This window comes from Papilio machaon, chromosome 11 (genome assembly GCF_912999745.1).
Source record: "Papilio machaon chromosome 11, ilPapMach1.1, whole genome shotgun sequence".
Classification (NCBI taxonomy): Eukaryota; Metazoa; Arthropoda; class Insecta; order Lepidoptera; family Papilionidae; genus Papilio; species Papilio machaon.
Window position 1 is genome coordinate 8,631,713 of NC_059996.1, and position 16,449 is coordinate 8,648,161.

Below are 16,449 nucleotides of genomic sequence, written 5' to 3' on the forward strand. Positions count from 1 at the left end.
GAGAGGCTGAACAACTTCTAAAACATTTTGCACTCACGGAGGCTAATTACGATAAGGCTTGGAGCACACTTGAGAGTAGATATAATAACAAACGTATGATTGTCACTACAATAATTAGCCGCCTTTTAAATCAAAAGAAGATGAATACAGAATGTTTTAAAAGCTTAAAGGAAATTTTAGATACTACGAAGGAATGTTTGAATTCTCTTGATAATCTCGGCGTGGATACCTCCACATGGGATGCAATTGTCGTACATTTAGTTGTATCCAAATTGGACTTAGAAACACACAAACAATGGGAACAGTCACTTGGATCATCTCAAGACATACCCACATTTACCATTTTATCATTATTTTTAGAAAATCGTTTCCGTTCCATGGAGATGGTAAATGTTACCCACAAAAAAGACCAACCGCAGAAAAAGGACTTAGTTAAAAATTATACAAACCAGAAACCCACAAATATGAAGTCATTTGTCACAGAAGTAAGCAGCGAATGCACTTATTGCTCAAAAAACCATTTTATTTGCCATTGTAAAGAATTCGCCGCATTAGATCTTCCTCAACGTCAGGATTTTATTAAGAAGAATGGCATTTGCTTTAATTGCCTTGTAAAGGGTCACTCCGTTAATGCGTGTAGACAGAGCACCACCTGTAGAAAATGTAGTCGTCGACATCACACTCTGTTGCACTTCACAAACCCTAACAAGAACACATCAGTGCTAGAAACCGATGCAGCAACACCCAGCACACCTGAAACAAGTCAAACCACATCAACCGTCGTTTACAAGACTGAGGTTGACAGCGACAGAGAGGAAGTAATATTGGCAACTGCACGAATTGCAGTTAAGTCGAGGAACGGCGACACGATAGTCTTGAGAGCACTGATTGATCCGTGCTCGCAATCAAACTTTGTTACTGAAGCGGCAGCTCAACTGCTTAATCTCGAGCGCACTTCGATCAGCGGAAAAATTACTGGCCTCTCATCTATACCGCTGACGACCAAGTCACAAGTTACGTTGAACTTTCATGCTATCAGAAATCCATCACACATGATCACAGCTAAGGCGTACGTCCTTAGACGAATAAATTCAAGATTACCATCACAAGAGCTCCCATCAGATACCTGGCCTTCTTCTGAGATTTCAGATCTTGCGGATCCACATTTTCACAAGCCAGGATCTATCGATGTGCTTTTAGGTGCAGTTGTATATGCGCACATTATTCTTGACGGAATAATAAAACGCAATGAATCTCTGGTCGCTTTGAACTCAAGATTGGGATGGCTGGTTAGCGGCGAAGTGGCGCAATCTGGCCATCAGTCACACAAAGTAGTTGTTATGCACACACAAGTCGAAGTTGATCAGTTACTACGTCAGTTTTGGGAGATCAATGAAGATTCACCAAACGTGAATCCTCTGTCAAAAGCTGAAAGGCAGTGTGAAGAGCATTTTAAGAAAACTCACACTCGAAACACTGACGGTCGATATGAGGTTCGCCTACCCTTCAAGGACGAAGACGCTCCAAATTTAGGCAACTCCAGACAACTTGCTTTGAAGCGCTTACATCAGATGGAGAATAAGTTTAAGCGAATACCCGAATTTCACGAAGAATACTGCAAGTTCATGAGGCAATATGAGTCACTCGGTCACATGGAGATAGTACCTGAAATAGAGAAGAAGAATAGAGCTTATTACTTACCACATCATGCTATTCTTCGTGCCTCGAGCCTCACTACAAAGTTGCGCGTAGTTTTTGACGGAAGCGCTAAACCTGTAGACGGAAACTCACTTAACGATGAGTTACTCATCGGCCCCCCGCTGCAACAAGATATACGAGCTTTAGTAACACGGTGGAGACAACATAAGTACTGCCTAGTAGCTGATATACAACAAATGTACCGACAGATACTTATCTCAAAGCAAGACACTGATTACCAGAGAATCTTGTGGCGCGAGTCATCGGAAGACCCGATCAGAGAGTATCGGTTACTTACCGTCACATATGGCAGTTCATGTGCTCCATATCTTGCCATCAGGACACTTCATCAACTTGCAGAGGACGAACGTGGAGAGTTTCCTGAAGCTGAACTTCTAAAAACTGATCTCTATATGGACGATTTGATGACGGGCTCATCTACAGAAGAAGACACTCAACGGCTTCAACTTCGCTTAACTGAACTGTTTAAACGTGGTGGTTTTCTTCTTCATAAGTGGTCGTCCAATAGTGAAACGGTTTTAAATGAGATTCCCGATTCTAAAAAAGCGTTAAAAGGTTCAGTGAATATTAAAATGGATGATTCGGTGAAAGCTCTGGGCATAGCCTGGAAACCACAAAGTGATATATTAGAACTGGTAGTTAACTTACCTCGTGACAACGACGTTGTTACAAAACGAAGTGTGCTATCTGCGATAGCTAAAACGTTTGACCCTCTGGGTTGGCTAGCACCTTGCGTGGTTGTTTTAAAAATATTTATGCAGAAGTTGTGGCTAGCCGGCCTGGACTGGGACTCCGAACTTCCTGAAGACCTGAAAACTGAATGGCAGAAGTACCTGACTAATGTTGAACACATGCAGGTCATTCAGCTTCCACGTTGGTTAGGGATTGCAAATAATGTAAAAATTGAATTGCACGGCTATTGTGACGCCTCTTGCGCCGCTTACGCTGCCGTTATTTACATCAGAGTCATCACGGACAATGAGATAAAAGTAAGTCTGGTCGCAGCCAAAACAAAGGTCGCTCCCGTTAAACAGATCTCATTGCCACGTCTTGAACTTTGTGGGGCAGTCCTGTTGTCTAAATTGATAATATATGTCAAATGCAGTCTAAATATTGATAATAATTGTGTATTTGCTTGGACAGATTCCACAATAGTTTTGGCTTGGTTGCGTAAAACTCCAAATACTTGGAAGCCATTTGTTGGTAACCGCACTACCGAAATCTTGAATGTTACGAATAGTAGTCAATGGCATCATATTAAGTCTGCGGATAACCCCGCGGACTGCGCCTCACGCGGTATCAGTCCTGACGAGTTAATGCAGTCAAAACTATGGTGGGAAGGTCCAGCCTTTCTTCGCGAGTCTGTTGAGATTTGTTACCCTAATTTTACTTTACCTGAAACCACAGTCGAAGCAAAACCGAGAGCAAAAGTCAGTTACTTATGCACCTCTGAACCCAATGCATGTACCATGTACCTTAATAGATACTCAAATCTGCTTAGACTTATACGTGTGACAGCCTATTGCTTTCGATTTTTTCGGCTATGTAAAGATAAGGTTCTCAAAAGGAACGATAACATAAAACTGACATATCTCACTACTGACGAAATAAAAAATGCATTAAAAACTTGCATTCGAATGTCACAGTCTGTTTACTTTGAAAGTGAAATAGTATTGTTATCACAAAGCAAACCTATCCCAAAAAATAGTAATCTTTTACCTTTGAATCCGATCCTAGACAATGAGAAAATTATTAGAGTCGGTGGACGACTTGTAAATGCTCAAATACCACCTGATATGAAGTCTCCTATAATCTTACATCACAAATGTAACTTAGCAAAGTTGATTGTAATTGATGCTCATTTAAGAACTCTACATGGCGGAAATTCTCTCACATTAAATGTTATTCACCAAAAATATTGGATTCTCCGAGCAAAAAACTTGGTAAAAAAGATTTTAAGATTATGTAAACCTTGTTTTACCCAAACTGCACGACCTATGACTCCTTTAATGGGTAATTTACCACAGTGCAGAGTCAATCCGTCTCGCCCGTTTTTGACCAGCGGCGTAGACTTTTGTGGTCCATTTACTCTGAAACTGTACTCTGGTAGATGCACCAAAACTTGTAAAGCTTACATAGGTGTGATTGAGTGATTGTGGGACTAATTTCATAGGCGCGTCCAAAGAATTAGACCTCGCGTTCAAAAACAGCAAATCAACTGTCGTTGACGAAATTGCCCAACTGTTAGCTAACGACAGCACAACATGGCATTTTATTCCTCCTGGTGCCCCTCACTTTGGAGGACTGTGGGAGGCAGGAGTTAAGTCCGTAAAAGGGCATCTGAAACGCGTCGTAGGCGAATCCCGCTTAACATTCGAAGAGTTTTGCACTCTGATCACACAGGTCGAGGCTTGTGTTAACTCTCGGCCTCTTACGTTGATTAATTCAGCCGTTGATGAAGTCCCGTTGACTCCTGGTCATTTTTTGATTGGCGAAGCTCCTGTTACTATCCCTGAAGAAAGTTTCGTGGATGCTCGACCTGACCATTTAGACCGATGGCAAAAGGTGCAACGTATGGTACAAAGTCTGTGGCGACGTTGGCAATCCGAGTATCTTACTATGTTGCAACATCGATACAAATGGTCCCAGAATCACCCCGACATAAATGTTGGTACAGTTGTCCTAGTGAAAGATGATCGTTTACCTCCAGGTAAATGGCTTTTGGGACGAATTGTGGCGAAGCACCCGGGAGCAGACGGTGTAACGCGTGTAGTCTCCTTACAATTTAAGGATCGTGTGTTTAAGAGACCAGTTACCAAACTGTGCCCTCTGCCTCTAGCTGCTTCAGAGCCTTAGTTAAGTTATAGTTTATAGTCTTGTGTTGTAAATTCTCACTCTATTTAAGTTAAAGTTCAAATGTTTGTATCTCACACGGTTAAAGGACCCATATAGTCCTTGGGCCGCGGCATGTTTAATGTAAAAATCTTCAAATCTGGTTAAATTCATTTAACTAGCAACATTGACTTAACAACCCGTTTTTATTAATAACAGTTAAATGAGGGTGGATAAAAAAAATCAGATTTGACGTGAGTGATTAAGCAAAATTGTTCGCTCGCTGTTTATTTCAATAAATTTTTAAGTTAAAAGTGTAGTTATTAACACATAATATGTAGGAAAGTAGTACCTACAAGTATCTCTGCCCCTTTACGAATAATCAAACCTCAAATTAATGAACAACAACCATATAGCTCAGAGGGGTAGCGCACCTGACACACCTCTCTCGCTTCTTCTACTTGCACGTCAATTAATAGCCTTTCTATAGTATTTCATCAATCTGGATGGTATAAGTCTGTCTGGTATGTCCCCAAACAACACTGTCGCTCACACCAAGTAGGTACACTAACTGCGCGTGTGAAATAACAACGTTGTAATTTTACGGATTGTATTTCCTCTTCAAAACATTGATAATGAGACAGGGATTTTAGTTAAATCACTATAGTAAAATCTTCTCATAATTGGAGTGGACGAGTACTTAACTCGCTTAGACTAACGTAACTAATCTGCATTAAATAGGCGTACCTAATTGAGTAAGAAGAGGTGACCGAGGGCAAGGCGCGGGCCTGATCTTCCCACTTACTTGACATCCGCCATTAACTTAAACAAACGTGAAGTCTATAATAAGGCAACCATTGCACTCAGCATCTTTTGTTTTTAGAGACGCTGCAGGGATAATACAATATTATTATATAAAAATAGTAGTTAAAATATAAATCACTCATCTATATACGAATATTAAAAGCGGATATTAAGAATTTGGACCACTGTATGTAATGATTTCACTCTAAAATACCTTTTAAGGGATTACAAACACAAAGCGCCTCCCGCGCAACAAAAGAGAACGCTCCCTCATCCTTCGACACCGCCCTGCCTGTGAAATTCTTAAATCTGCTCCTTTTATGGGTGGATAGAGACCGTTCGCATCTCACCCCCTTCTCGTGGAACGCAAATAATGACAAATCATGCGTTACCACGTAACGTTTTATCATTTATTCCAAGCCTAAAACGCGGTCCGGCGATTTCGCCTGGAACACTTTAGAAACCACTGCTATAGAGAATGGAAAAATGTGACTTAAAGGAAGAAGTACTAAGCCGCACTTGACGGACACAGCTCAGTATTGGTCAAGAGGTGACGAAGATATCGTCGTTACTTCTATATCTTATCTCACACTCACACGTCAGTATCAAGCTAAAGCAAGTGTGCTTATTTTAATTATATTTTTGTGTGAATGTTTGACGAGTGGCAAGTGTGTGAGGCGCGGTGACCTGACGCTGCCGAGTGAGCTATTAACCACAGCCGGTTATGTAACCTAAAACAACTCAAGTCTTGTGTAAAACATTAATATTTTGGCTATAATGGCGCCCTGTGGATTTGTATTGTAACACAAATATTTTATTCATATGAGGTACTGCGCGGGACGCTTCATTATTTTTTTTTAATATTTGTGTACTTAGTGCAAGAAGTATGTACACTGCGACAAGTCGACCAAGTTATCTGGATGTCATTCGATCACATATAATTATGCAACTAATGTGAGCACGAAGTAGTAATCTTTAATTTATTGTAACTTAACACATTCTTCAAACTGAAATCAAATATTGTCGGACAAACAAACAAAACTGATTATGGTAAGTAGCGTTACGTGGTACTGGGCGTTACTATCTATATCTAACAACAAGCCGTTCGGTCGTCACTATCGTGTCCAGTCGCGAGTTGCGACGACTTACAACAGTGAGACGCTGGCGGGCTAGCGCGGCGGACGACATACCGGTGGAAGAGCGTGGCGATCATGGCGCGGGTGACAGTGCAGCAGGGCTTGCTGGAGGGCGAACTCCTTGACGCGGTCAGCGGGGACTGCCGCTACTACAGCTTCAAAGGCATTCCCTATGCGGAACCTCCCTTACGAACACTTAGGTTCAAGGTAAACAAACATAATAATTAATGATTTTTGCTATTAATTCAACATCATTTTTTGGTTCTTTAAAAACAAGGAAGTTAAAAATGAAAACGAAGAACTAAAGAATTTTTAAAAATCGTTTATTGTTATATAGCTTTTGCCGCGAATTCCTCTGCGCAGAATTAAAAAAAATGTGGAAAGCATATCATGTGTTACTCGAGAATATGTTCTATATTTATCTTTGCCAAATTTCAATAAAATTTGATGAACCGTTGCGGAGTTATCGAATAAATATCTTATCCCACGAGAACCGTAGACATTTGCAGGATCAAATAGCCTATATGTTCTTCCAGACTGTATTCTACGTCTATATCAAATTGCATCGAGTCATGCAGCCGTTCTGGTGATATCTTTCAACAGACCATCCATCCATCCTTCAATCCGTACATCGAAACATTCGCATTTATAATATTACTAAGATATATTAATGGTAGACGCCAGCAACAAGAACATCGAATGAGCCGGCCCGCTCGACTAAAGGTCGTAGCACACTTACACGACTCTGCTCCCACCCGGCAAAAAGAGTATAATTTAAATAAGGGCTTTAAATATTGCTCTTTAGATATATTTTACATTAGCATCATAGATTAGCAGACAGCTCGCTGTCAGCGAGCTTACCGCCGTCAGACTGCTCGGTAGTTGACGCCTCGCTGGCCGCACGTCGTAGATGAGGGGCCGGTGCGGTGTCCGCGCGCTCACAGCAAGCAGTAGCCGCGCCGTCGGCGCCGTCGCCGCTCAGTCGGTCAGTATCTAAACTCCAAGCGAGAGCAGTCGGCGGGTGGATAGCTGGCCGTCTGCTAGCTGTCGCCGCGTGGACTGCTGGGTGCCTGCTAACTGTCACCGCGTGGACTGTGAGCAGTCGTCTTAATTTAGGGCGGTGTTGGGTGGGAGCGGTGTTGGAGCAGAGTCGTTTAAGTGTGATATAACCTTAACTCCGCGTGACGTGTCATGAGTGTGCTTTCCGGAGGCCCAATTTTAGTCTTCTTTCCCAACCCACCTTTATCTTACAAGGAAAGAATGGGGAGGGGAAGTAGATGTGATAGAGGAGGGGACGCATAGGAAGGGGAAATATTCTCTGTCTGTGTGTCTACACCTTCGTCGATTAAAGGCAGGTAACGCGTTTGCAATTGCGAATGTCTATTGGCCGCGGTCGCTTCGCTAGGTCGGCGAATTCTGGTGGCCGTTGATTCGTTTTCGTCGACTTATAATATAAACAAGAAATATCATGACAGCTACAGTACGAAATGGATTTTGTGACACTTTTTTGACATTGAAAGGAGGGCGCTAGTGAGCTATCATAATTTAATTTGACTTATACCGGGTCAGATATCCTTGTCGGTCTATAACTTAGTTTTGGTTTATGTCCACCGGGTCCGATAACTTTGCCGGTCTATATCTACATTTTACAGTTATTTTTATTTATTTTCAGGCCCCAAAACCCCCGCTACCGTGGACGGGTGTAAGAAAAGCGATTCAACACGGATCCCCCTGTCCTCAAAAGGATATATTTACCAATGAACTGTTGGCCGGTTCGGAGGACTGCCTGTATTTAAACGTTTATTCGCCGAACTTGAAGCCCGAGGCACCACTGCCGGTTATGGTATTCATCCATGGCGGCGGATTCAAGAGTGGATCGGGCGACGTGGATCATTACGGACCGGATTTTCTTATGTGCCACGACGTCATTCTTGTCACGGTTAATTATAGACTAGAAGCTCTAGGATTTCTCTGCATGGACACAGCTGAGGTCCCGGGCAATGCCGGCTTGAAGGACCAAGTGGCTGCGCTGAGGTGGGTGAAGCAAAATATAGGGAGCTTCGGCGGCGATGCTGACAACGTGACAGTGTTCGGCGAGAGCGCGGGCGGCGCCGCCACGGCGCTTCACGTACTCTCGCCGATGTCCCGGGGACTCTTCAGGAGAGCGATCCCCATGAGCGGCGTGCCCTTTTGTGACTGGGCTACTAGCTTTGAACCTAGGAGACGCGCATTCGTCCTGGGAAAGCAGCTGGGATTAGAAACCACCGATCCCCAGGAACTTTTAGAGTTCCTTCAAAACGTTCCCGTTGAAAAGTTAGTTGATACCAACCCTTGCGTATTAGTATCCGAAGAAATGGAATCCAGCAATCTGCTCAAAATGTTCCATTTTGGTCCAGTTGTAGAGAAAGACTTTGGGCGCGAACATTTCATAACAGAAGACCCCGACGTAGCAATGAGGTCTGGTCGAGTCAACAAAGTGGACGTTATGATAGGATATACAAGCGAAGAATCGTTGATCGGTTTGCAATATATCGTGAACAAACTCGTTAAATCCTACAACCGATATCCCGAAATGCTCGTTCCTAGAAAGATTTTGTTGAAATGCAACGCCGGGATCGTGATGCAGTTGTCGGATAGAATTCACAAACATTACTTTGGAGATAAGCCCATAAATATGGACCATATCAAAAAATTCGTAGAATATGCTTCTCATACCACTTTCATTTACGACATACACAAGTATGTTAAGCTTTTGCCTAAAATTGGAACAAAGATTTACATGTACAAATTCTCTTGCATATCTGATAGATGCATTTACGGAAAAGAAGGATTGAAATATGGTATAGTCGGAACATCACACCTCGATGACCTGATGCATCTGTTCGACCCAAAACTGCACAACTTGTCACTCGACAAGGACAGCTCGACATACAAGATGATTAAACAAACGTGTCAACTTTTTACGAACTTTGCCAAGTTCGGGTGAGTTACCACCTCTTACTTTCAAATATCCTGTGCAGCGCACACAGCAAGGCGCAGCTCCACTTCTTGCTTGCTATTGCTAGCTCACTATTTATTAACAAATTTAAAAGTATTATCTGACAGAGCTCATGACTGATTTGTATTATTTTTGTCATCAACAAATATTTGTAGACCGAGGTAAATGTAGGGTATTGCATTTCAGCAATCCGACTCCCGACAGCACCCTGGGCGTGAAGTGGGCCGAGTACGACGAGAGCACCGGCGCTTATCTAGACATAGCGGAGCAGCTCACACCGGGCACGGGGCTCGACGCCGCCGCTGTCACCTTCTGGACTGGCATATACGAGGCGGCCGCCCTGCCTTGACCTCGCGATAACCGACCGTAGCTTTCAGTTTTTCAAACATTTTGTAGAAGTATTTTTTTATTTAAGTCAAAATACAATTATCATCAAGTTAATAACTGCGTAGATTGTAAGGATGTTTTTCGTTTCGTTATTGTAAACTAGCTTTTACCCGCGACTCTGTCCGCGCGGAGTAAAAAATAGAAAACGGGGTAAAAATTATCCTATGTCCGTTTCCTGGTTCTAAGCTACCTGCCCACCAATTTTCAGTCAAATCGATTCAGCCGTTCTTGAGTTATAAATGGTGTAACTAACACAACATTCTTTAATATATATAGATTTCAAATGTTTAGAAGAGGTCTCATATCTTACTAAGGACCTGCATCGCCTTCGCTCGAGTGTGAAAGGTTATAGGTCTGATTTTTTTTCTGTCATATCAATAGTATCCCGTCTGTTGATGTCCCGTCCCGTCTATGAGTAAAACAAAGTGAAAAAACGATCATGCCTGTCCCGCAATTGATTTTTCGGTTACGCTTATTGTTTGTAATCATGATATCTTCTAAGTTATTTGTCAGAGTCAAATTACGATAGAGGCAATTTTAATCTAAATTATTTTTCTGATAAGATTTAAGATTCTATTTGGATAAGGATATCTAATTCAGAGAAATAGCGCCGAAAAAAACGTGCGATTTTAAAGTGATTGTTGTGAGAAAACTATAAAAAATTAATTAAGTACGGTGATGGCACCAGAAGATCATAAGTCATTTAAGCCGTTCGTTATTAATTTAATTATAATGTCTCACGAAAGTTTAAACAGTTTAAAAACTGTAAAGGATAGATATATACTATCGCTGAATTTTTTGTATCACTTTTTGAAATCTACTATATAATTTTAATATAATTTGGTTTATTTTACGTACGGCCATTAAAGACGAGTTTTAAGGGATTCAGATATTCGCTTTTTATTCATGGTTTTACATTTCATATAGTGGCAAACGTGATAACCGCCACCTAAATTTGCCGAAGTAGCGCAAAAATCGCTACCCAAAGACAACCCTACTTAGTCCTACGACACACATACTCATCAGATGAAACGGGGAATTCCTTCCACTTGACGCCTGTCTTGGATGGACGTGGTATTGCACCGGTCAACCCAACCCATTCGTGCAACAGATTGTGTTGTTGTATGTGCTATTAAATGTATATTAAACTTTATAATTTACATTGTAATAAATACACAAATCTAGAGTAAATAACATACATTATCTTATCAGAAGGAGCTTATCAGAAAAAAACAGGGGTCACAAAAAGCGACGGTTTTATATATTATTCATTATTATGTGTACTATTATATAATATAAATTGATAGCCTTAGTATGTACTTGTAATTGTTATTTGTACATATTTATTATCTGTACATTGTGCGGTGTTTACACTGTACAGCGGCAAATATGCGCCTGCGGTCACATGGCGGCAAATATGCGCCTGCGGTCACATGGCGGCAAATATGCGCCTGCGGTCACATGGCGGCAAATATGCGCCTGCGGTCACATGGCGGCAAATATGCGCTTGCGGTCACATTGCGGCAATTATGCGCCTGCGGTCACATGGCGTCAAATATGCGCCTGCGGTTGCATGGCGGAAAACTAGAGAAATAGTTGTTTTTTTATAAAAGTTACTTATTGTAATTGCAAGTGAAAAAATTAATGTTTTAGATAGATAAAATGCATATTTATAATATCACAAACTTATTTGTACAGTAATCAGGATACGCATGACATGATCATTTTTTATCTTTCCGGATTAAAATTACCTATCTATACTTACCGTGAGTTTTTGAGACCAAAATCTCTGTATAAAGGTATATGGTAAAGTTAACCTTTTTTTTTTTTTTTTTTTTTTTTTTTTTTTTTTTTTTTTTTTTTTTTTTATAGGAGAAGGGGGCAAACGGACCGAGAATTATTTGATCCGACGCCCATGGACATCCGCAACGCCAGAAGAATCGCAGATGCGTTGCCGGCCTTTAAGGAAGGTATACGCTCTTTTCTTGAAGGTCCCTAAGTCATAACTGTTTGGAAATACCGCCGAGGACAGAGTATTCCACAACCTTGTCATTATCTTTATGTTACTGATAAAAACAATTAATTTTTATTGATATATTAAACCGAATGGTGATTAATAAAAATTATTAAAAACGTCGAGTAGAGCAGAACAGTCGTACGTCCTGGCCGTGCGGAGCAAAAGCTTAAACTGTACCTAACATGTAAATACATCTTCCATTGACGAAGTTGCGGGTGTAGCTAGTTCCAACTAAAAATGTATTGTAGGAGACTGTATAAGCAATGTTTTCGCACAAAATTAAATAAATGCAGTGTTCGCTGTAGGGCAGTGTAGAAGCGGCGCGGCGTGGCGCGATGAGAAGGCGCGGGCGCAGGGGCGGGCAGCGCGGGGTGCACGCCGCCCTCGCCCTCACCCCACGCGACTGCAAGCCCTCTCATATCGATTCATCCAAAATGCGGGTCGTACACTAAATATTACTGTGTATCAATTATCAATTAAATTTTTTTTTATAAACACTAATTATCTATTAATTTTTCATTTCATTTGTCCGTTATTTTTTCATTAGTCGGCAAAGATCGACATAAAAATAAAATGCTAGTAATTTATTCATGTAAATTAAATTTCTTCTTACTTTTTTAAATTTAGCCGTGTGTAATTTCGGGTTATCTTTCTATCTGAGGTTATCATTACAACTGTAAGATCAAAGAAAATACGCACAACACTTCATAAAAATTAGGCCCTTTTCATTGAGCACTATCAATATTTGGATGTAACTTTCTGCCGATCTCCTCACACTTTGCATGTGTGAAGCAGATCATTGAACCTGCTCACAGCTCAGTTCGATATGTAGCTGCATAGAGTTATGATTGGTCACTCTGCGACTCGCAGGCAAGTAATAGTACATTGGATTGAGCTGTGGCCTTTGTACATAGGGCTACGCAAATCTCAGATACTTTTGTAGATCCTGTTATCGCGAGCGCGTAGCGATTGCGTGGTGCGTGGTGCGTGGTGCTTGCTCCCTTCGTACACAGGGCTACGCAAATCTCAGATACTTTTGTTGATCCTGTTATCGCGAGCGCGTAGCGATTGCGTAGTGCGTAGCACGTGGTGCTTGCTCCCTTCGTACACAGGGCAACGTAAATCTTCAGAACTAATATTGTATCCTTCGTCGCGGGTACGCGTTGCGTGCACTTCATACATACACGCATTCGATGCGAGTCGTTTGTTCAGTTAATTGAAGCTACATATTACCTATATACTTTTGCTTCATCATTTTAAAATTCGCGGCCATTGTTGCAGAGACCATCTTGACCAACAGGTAGTAAACTACTGACACTGACACCGACACCGACACCGAAAGAACGAAACGTCGGCGACGTGTGCCTGTGTAAGAATCTCTGTCACACATTGAGCAAATCGCGTAGCGACTAAATTTGGCACAAATTTCAAGATGGCGGAGCAAATATATACAATTGATATATTATTGTAAATTCATGTCAGACGTGTAGTCGATATGCCTATCAAATATACGACTTGCTTCGACAATTCAACGGAGTGTGTACAGAGCTCGCGCTACGATACTCGCGACGCAAGTATACAATACTAGCTGTGCCCGCGACTTCGTCCGCGTGAAATACTGTCTTCGGGTAAAAAATTAATTATTTAGTCTAATTATTTTACTTAACCGACGTGCTATACGTTGATGTAGGGATGTATTTAGATGAAGGAGTGGACTTGAAAGCAGGACAAACAGATAAAGTTACTTTCGCATTTATAATATTAGTAAAGATTACTTTCGAAGGTTATTATTCGTGCCTTAACTACAATATTAAGTTGACGATTACACAAGGCGAGCGAGCGGCCAACCCTGCCGCCCCCGACCCTAGTGCCCACTCGCGCCCTGCCCCTGCCCCGCGCGGCGCCCTTTTGTTCGCATAATAAATTCCACATGAAATGCCCTACGACCGCTTCTTCATTCTCTAGTACCTATGAGCCCTTTCTAGCTATTATTGTTGTTCTTTTTGTGACTGGAACTTATTAAAGCATCAAACACTATTTTAGTCTTTGGTTTCTTTTCATTTACCTACTTGGCGGGCACTTGTACTGACAAAGTTGATTGTCTATGTTGTTTATATCCAGAAATAAAACAGAGCCAACTTTTGATAGGGTAACCGTGGGTCTCTACAGCCAGAAAAGAAGTTATCTATACTAATATTATTCTTATCTATATGAAATAATGAAATATAACTGCTGGTCCGATTCCGTTTCGACATGATTCTCATACATGACGACATTGATAATACGACATATTCAGAGGCGGAGGATTAGACCGGCCTTCACACCACCGTACCGTTAGCCCGCACACTAGTAATAAGTGCATCAGACGTAACGCTATGAATGTCCTCTGTGAGGTCGTGCTAGTGCACCGGACGCCGCGCCGGTCAGCCGGTACATACAGCTGTAAATGTTGCTGCTGTTTTTGCTGACTACCACGAACAATACAGACTTCACTTATAGTGTACATTTCTATTTCACAACTATTACACCTATCTTATATGTAAATAGTAACTGTACATTTTTTACCGTGTAATTTTTTTTTCAATATGCAAATATGTATATAATTCATAGAAATTAAGTAAAATTCAGAACAGTTATTATGAAAGTTTTTCAACCCTAGGAATGTTTTGAGACGAGACGCTGATAAAATAATGTTGCTTCCGAAGAGAGTGGTGTTGACTGCGGCAGGAGGCACATCTCGAACATTAAACGAAAATTGACCTTATTAGAACATAAATCGCATTGCAGTGAACTACTTACGTAAGTTTCCAAATACCGGCCGCCGCTAGATCTTCGCTAAACAATCCAATTAAAACAATAAGTAAGTAATGCCACACAAAAGTAGAAAACAAATACAAATTTAACAAACGTCCTGACTTGTACAATTAAAACAGAATTAAAGATGAATAAAACCCGACACAGAGCAGTTTAAATGCTAAATGTAATATTATTGCACAGTACCGAATGATCGAAGATCGCGTTTGTTCACAGACGCGGTGAGGGCTCACGGGGCAACGCGCGCCGGACGACGGGACGCCGAGTGAGCCACGCGACCACGCGACGACTGAACGCCGGCGAGCGATTCGGTGGGGCGGGGGTGGCTCCGGCTCCCTAGCAGCCCCAGCGTGGGGCAGCGGTTGCACAACAATCGCATGCAGCGTGCTGCGCTCGCTGCCACACAACCCTTACAGAAGACTCAGGTATAATAGTGGTAAATACCGCTTCGGCATTAACTGCTACACGAGTGGCCCGCTCCGGGGGAATACCACTACTACACACACAGAAGACAAGCTTCAAGTGGAACTATTTCCGCATTTTGTCTTTGTGTACCGAAGGCAACAAGAAATCTGGTCCCTTTTCTCTTCCTACCATTTTCTAATAAGGAAAGAATAGGAAGGAGAAACGGATTTTCCAGAGGAGTCCCGCTTTACGTCAGTCGTGTTCGTTATTTATATTTCACTAGCGACCCGCCCCGGCTTCGCACGGGTGCAATGCAAAATATACCTACTACAGAATAAATGCACAATTTATTTAAGGTACTTAAATGGATAAGGATTAATGCTGTATTGTTTAAAATCCACTTCGTAAAAGAATAAAAATGGTTATGCTGGGTTATCCCTAAGAGATAGACATATACCATCGCGGACTTTTTTGTTGAACTTTTTAAGGTGAACAATACTGTAGTACATTATTTTGGTCTATCTCGTAGGGTTCAGCCAGCGTTTGCAATATAAGCGCAAAAAAACGTGCTTATTTACGACATCACATTAGAAAACTTTAAATTTATCAGTGTTTCTCTGCTATATTATGCATCTATTATACATACAAACCTTCCTTAAGAATCACTCTATCTATTAAAAAAAAAACCGCGTCAAAATCCGTTGCGTAGTTTTAAAGATCTAAGCATACATACGGACATACAGCGAAAGCGACTTTGTTTTTACTATGTAGTGATAAATAAATTGTGATTAAAGCGCTGTTGTTGTGCAAAAATATGTTAGCCGCCATAAAATGGTGACCATCTTGGATTATTCAAAGTGTACTGCACTCTATTAAGTCAAGCCCTTGCTTTTGATACCCATGTTGGAGGAATTTTGTAAAAATATTGTAAATTCATGATGGCCGCCGTAACAAAATGAATTTACGATTATCTTTAAAAAAATCACGCATCATCAGACGACACGCGGAATGACGTCGTATCGCACCGGTCGACCCGGCCCATTCACGCAACGGATATTATTGTTGCTGACGTCTACCACTGTATTGAAAACAAAATAATTAATGTTTCTAAAGAAAAAAATGGTTATTGAGAGAAAACTATAAAAGATAGATATAGGCTATCGCGGACTTTTATTTGGCACATTTAAAGAGCTACAATTCGCCATACATCATTTTTATGTAGGTCCTACGCTTACGTAGGCTAAACTATAGTTTAGCCTACGTAAGCGCTGAAAGCAAAAATTTCCCTAATTTTGGCTACAAATTTTGAAGCTATATTCAAAATCTACTAGTCTTCT

General features: G+C 41.3%; 2 protein-coding genes across 2 annotated transcripts in view; one reads left to right on the forward strand and one right to left on the reverse strand.

Annotated features, from left to right (window-relative positions):
• Positions 1-15,008, reverse strand: part of LOC106709675 — a 92,327-nt gene extending 77,319 nt beyond the window's left edge. Inside the window, exon 1 of the mRNA XM_045680039.1 lies at positions 14,693-15,008. The gene's annotated coding sequence lies outside the window, so the exon portion shown is untranslated. The remainder of the gene's footprint in view (positions 1-14,692) is intronic.
• Positions 6,461-9,969, forward strand: LOC106709724 (juvenile hormone esterase). Its single transcript, XM_014501576.2, has 3 exons — positions 6,461-6,698; positions 8,164-9,473; positions 9,676-9,969. Exons 1-3 carry the CDS (start codon positions 6,567-6,569, stop codon positions 9,836-9,838), a joined length of 1,605 nt encoding a protein of 534 aa, XP_014357062.2. The 5' UTR covers positions 6,461-6,566; the 3' UTR covers positions 9,839-9,969.
• Positions 15,009-16,449: the final 1,441 nt, after the last annotated feature.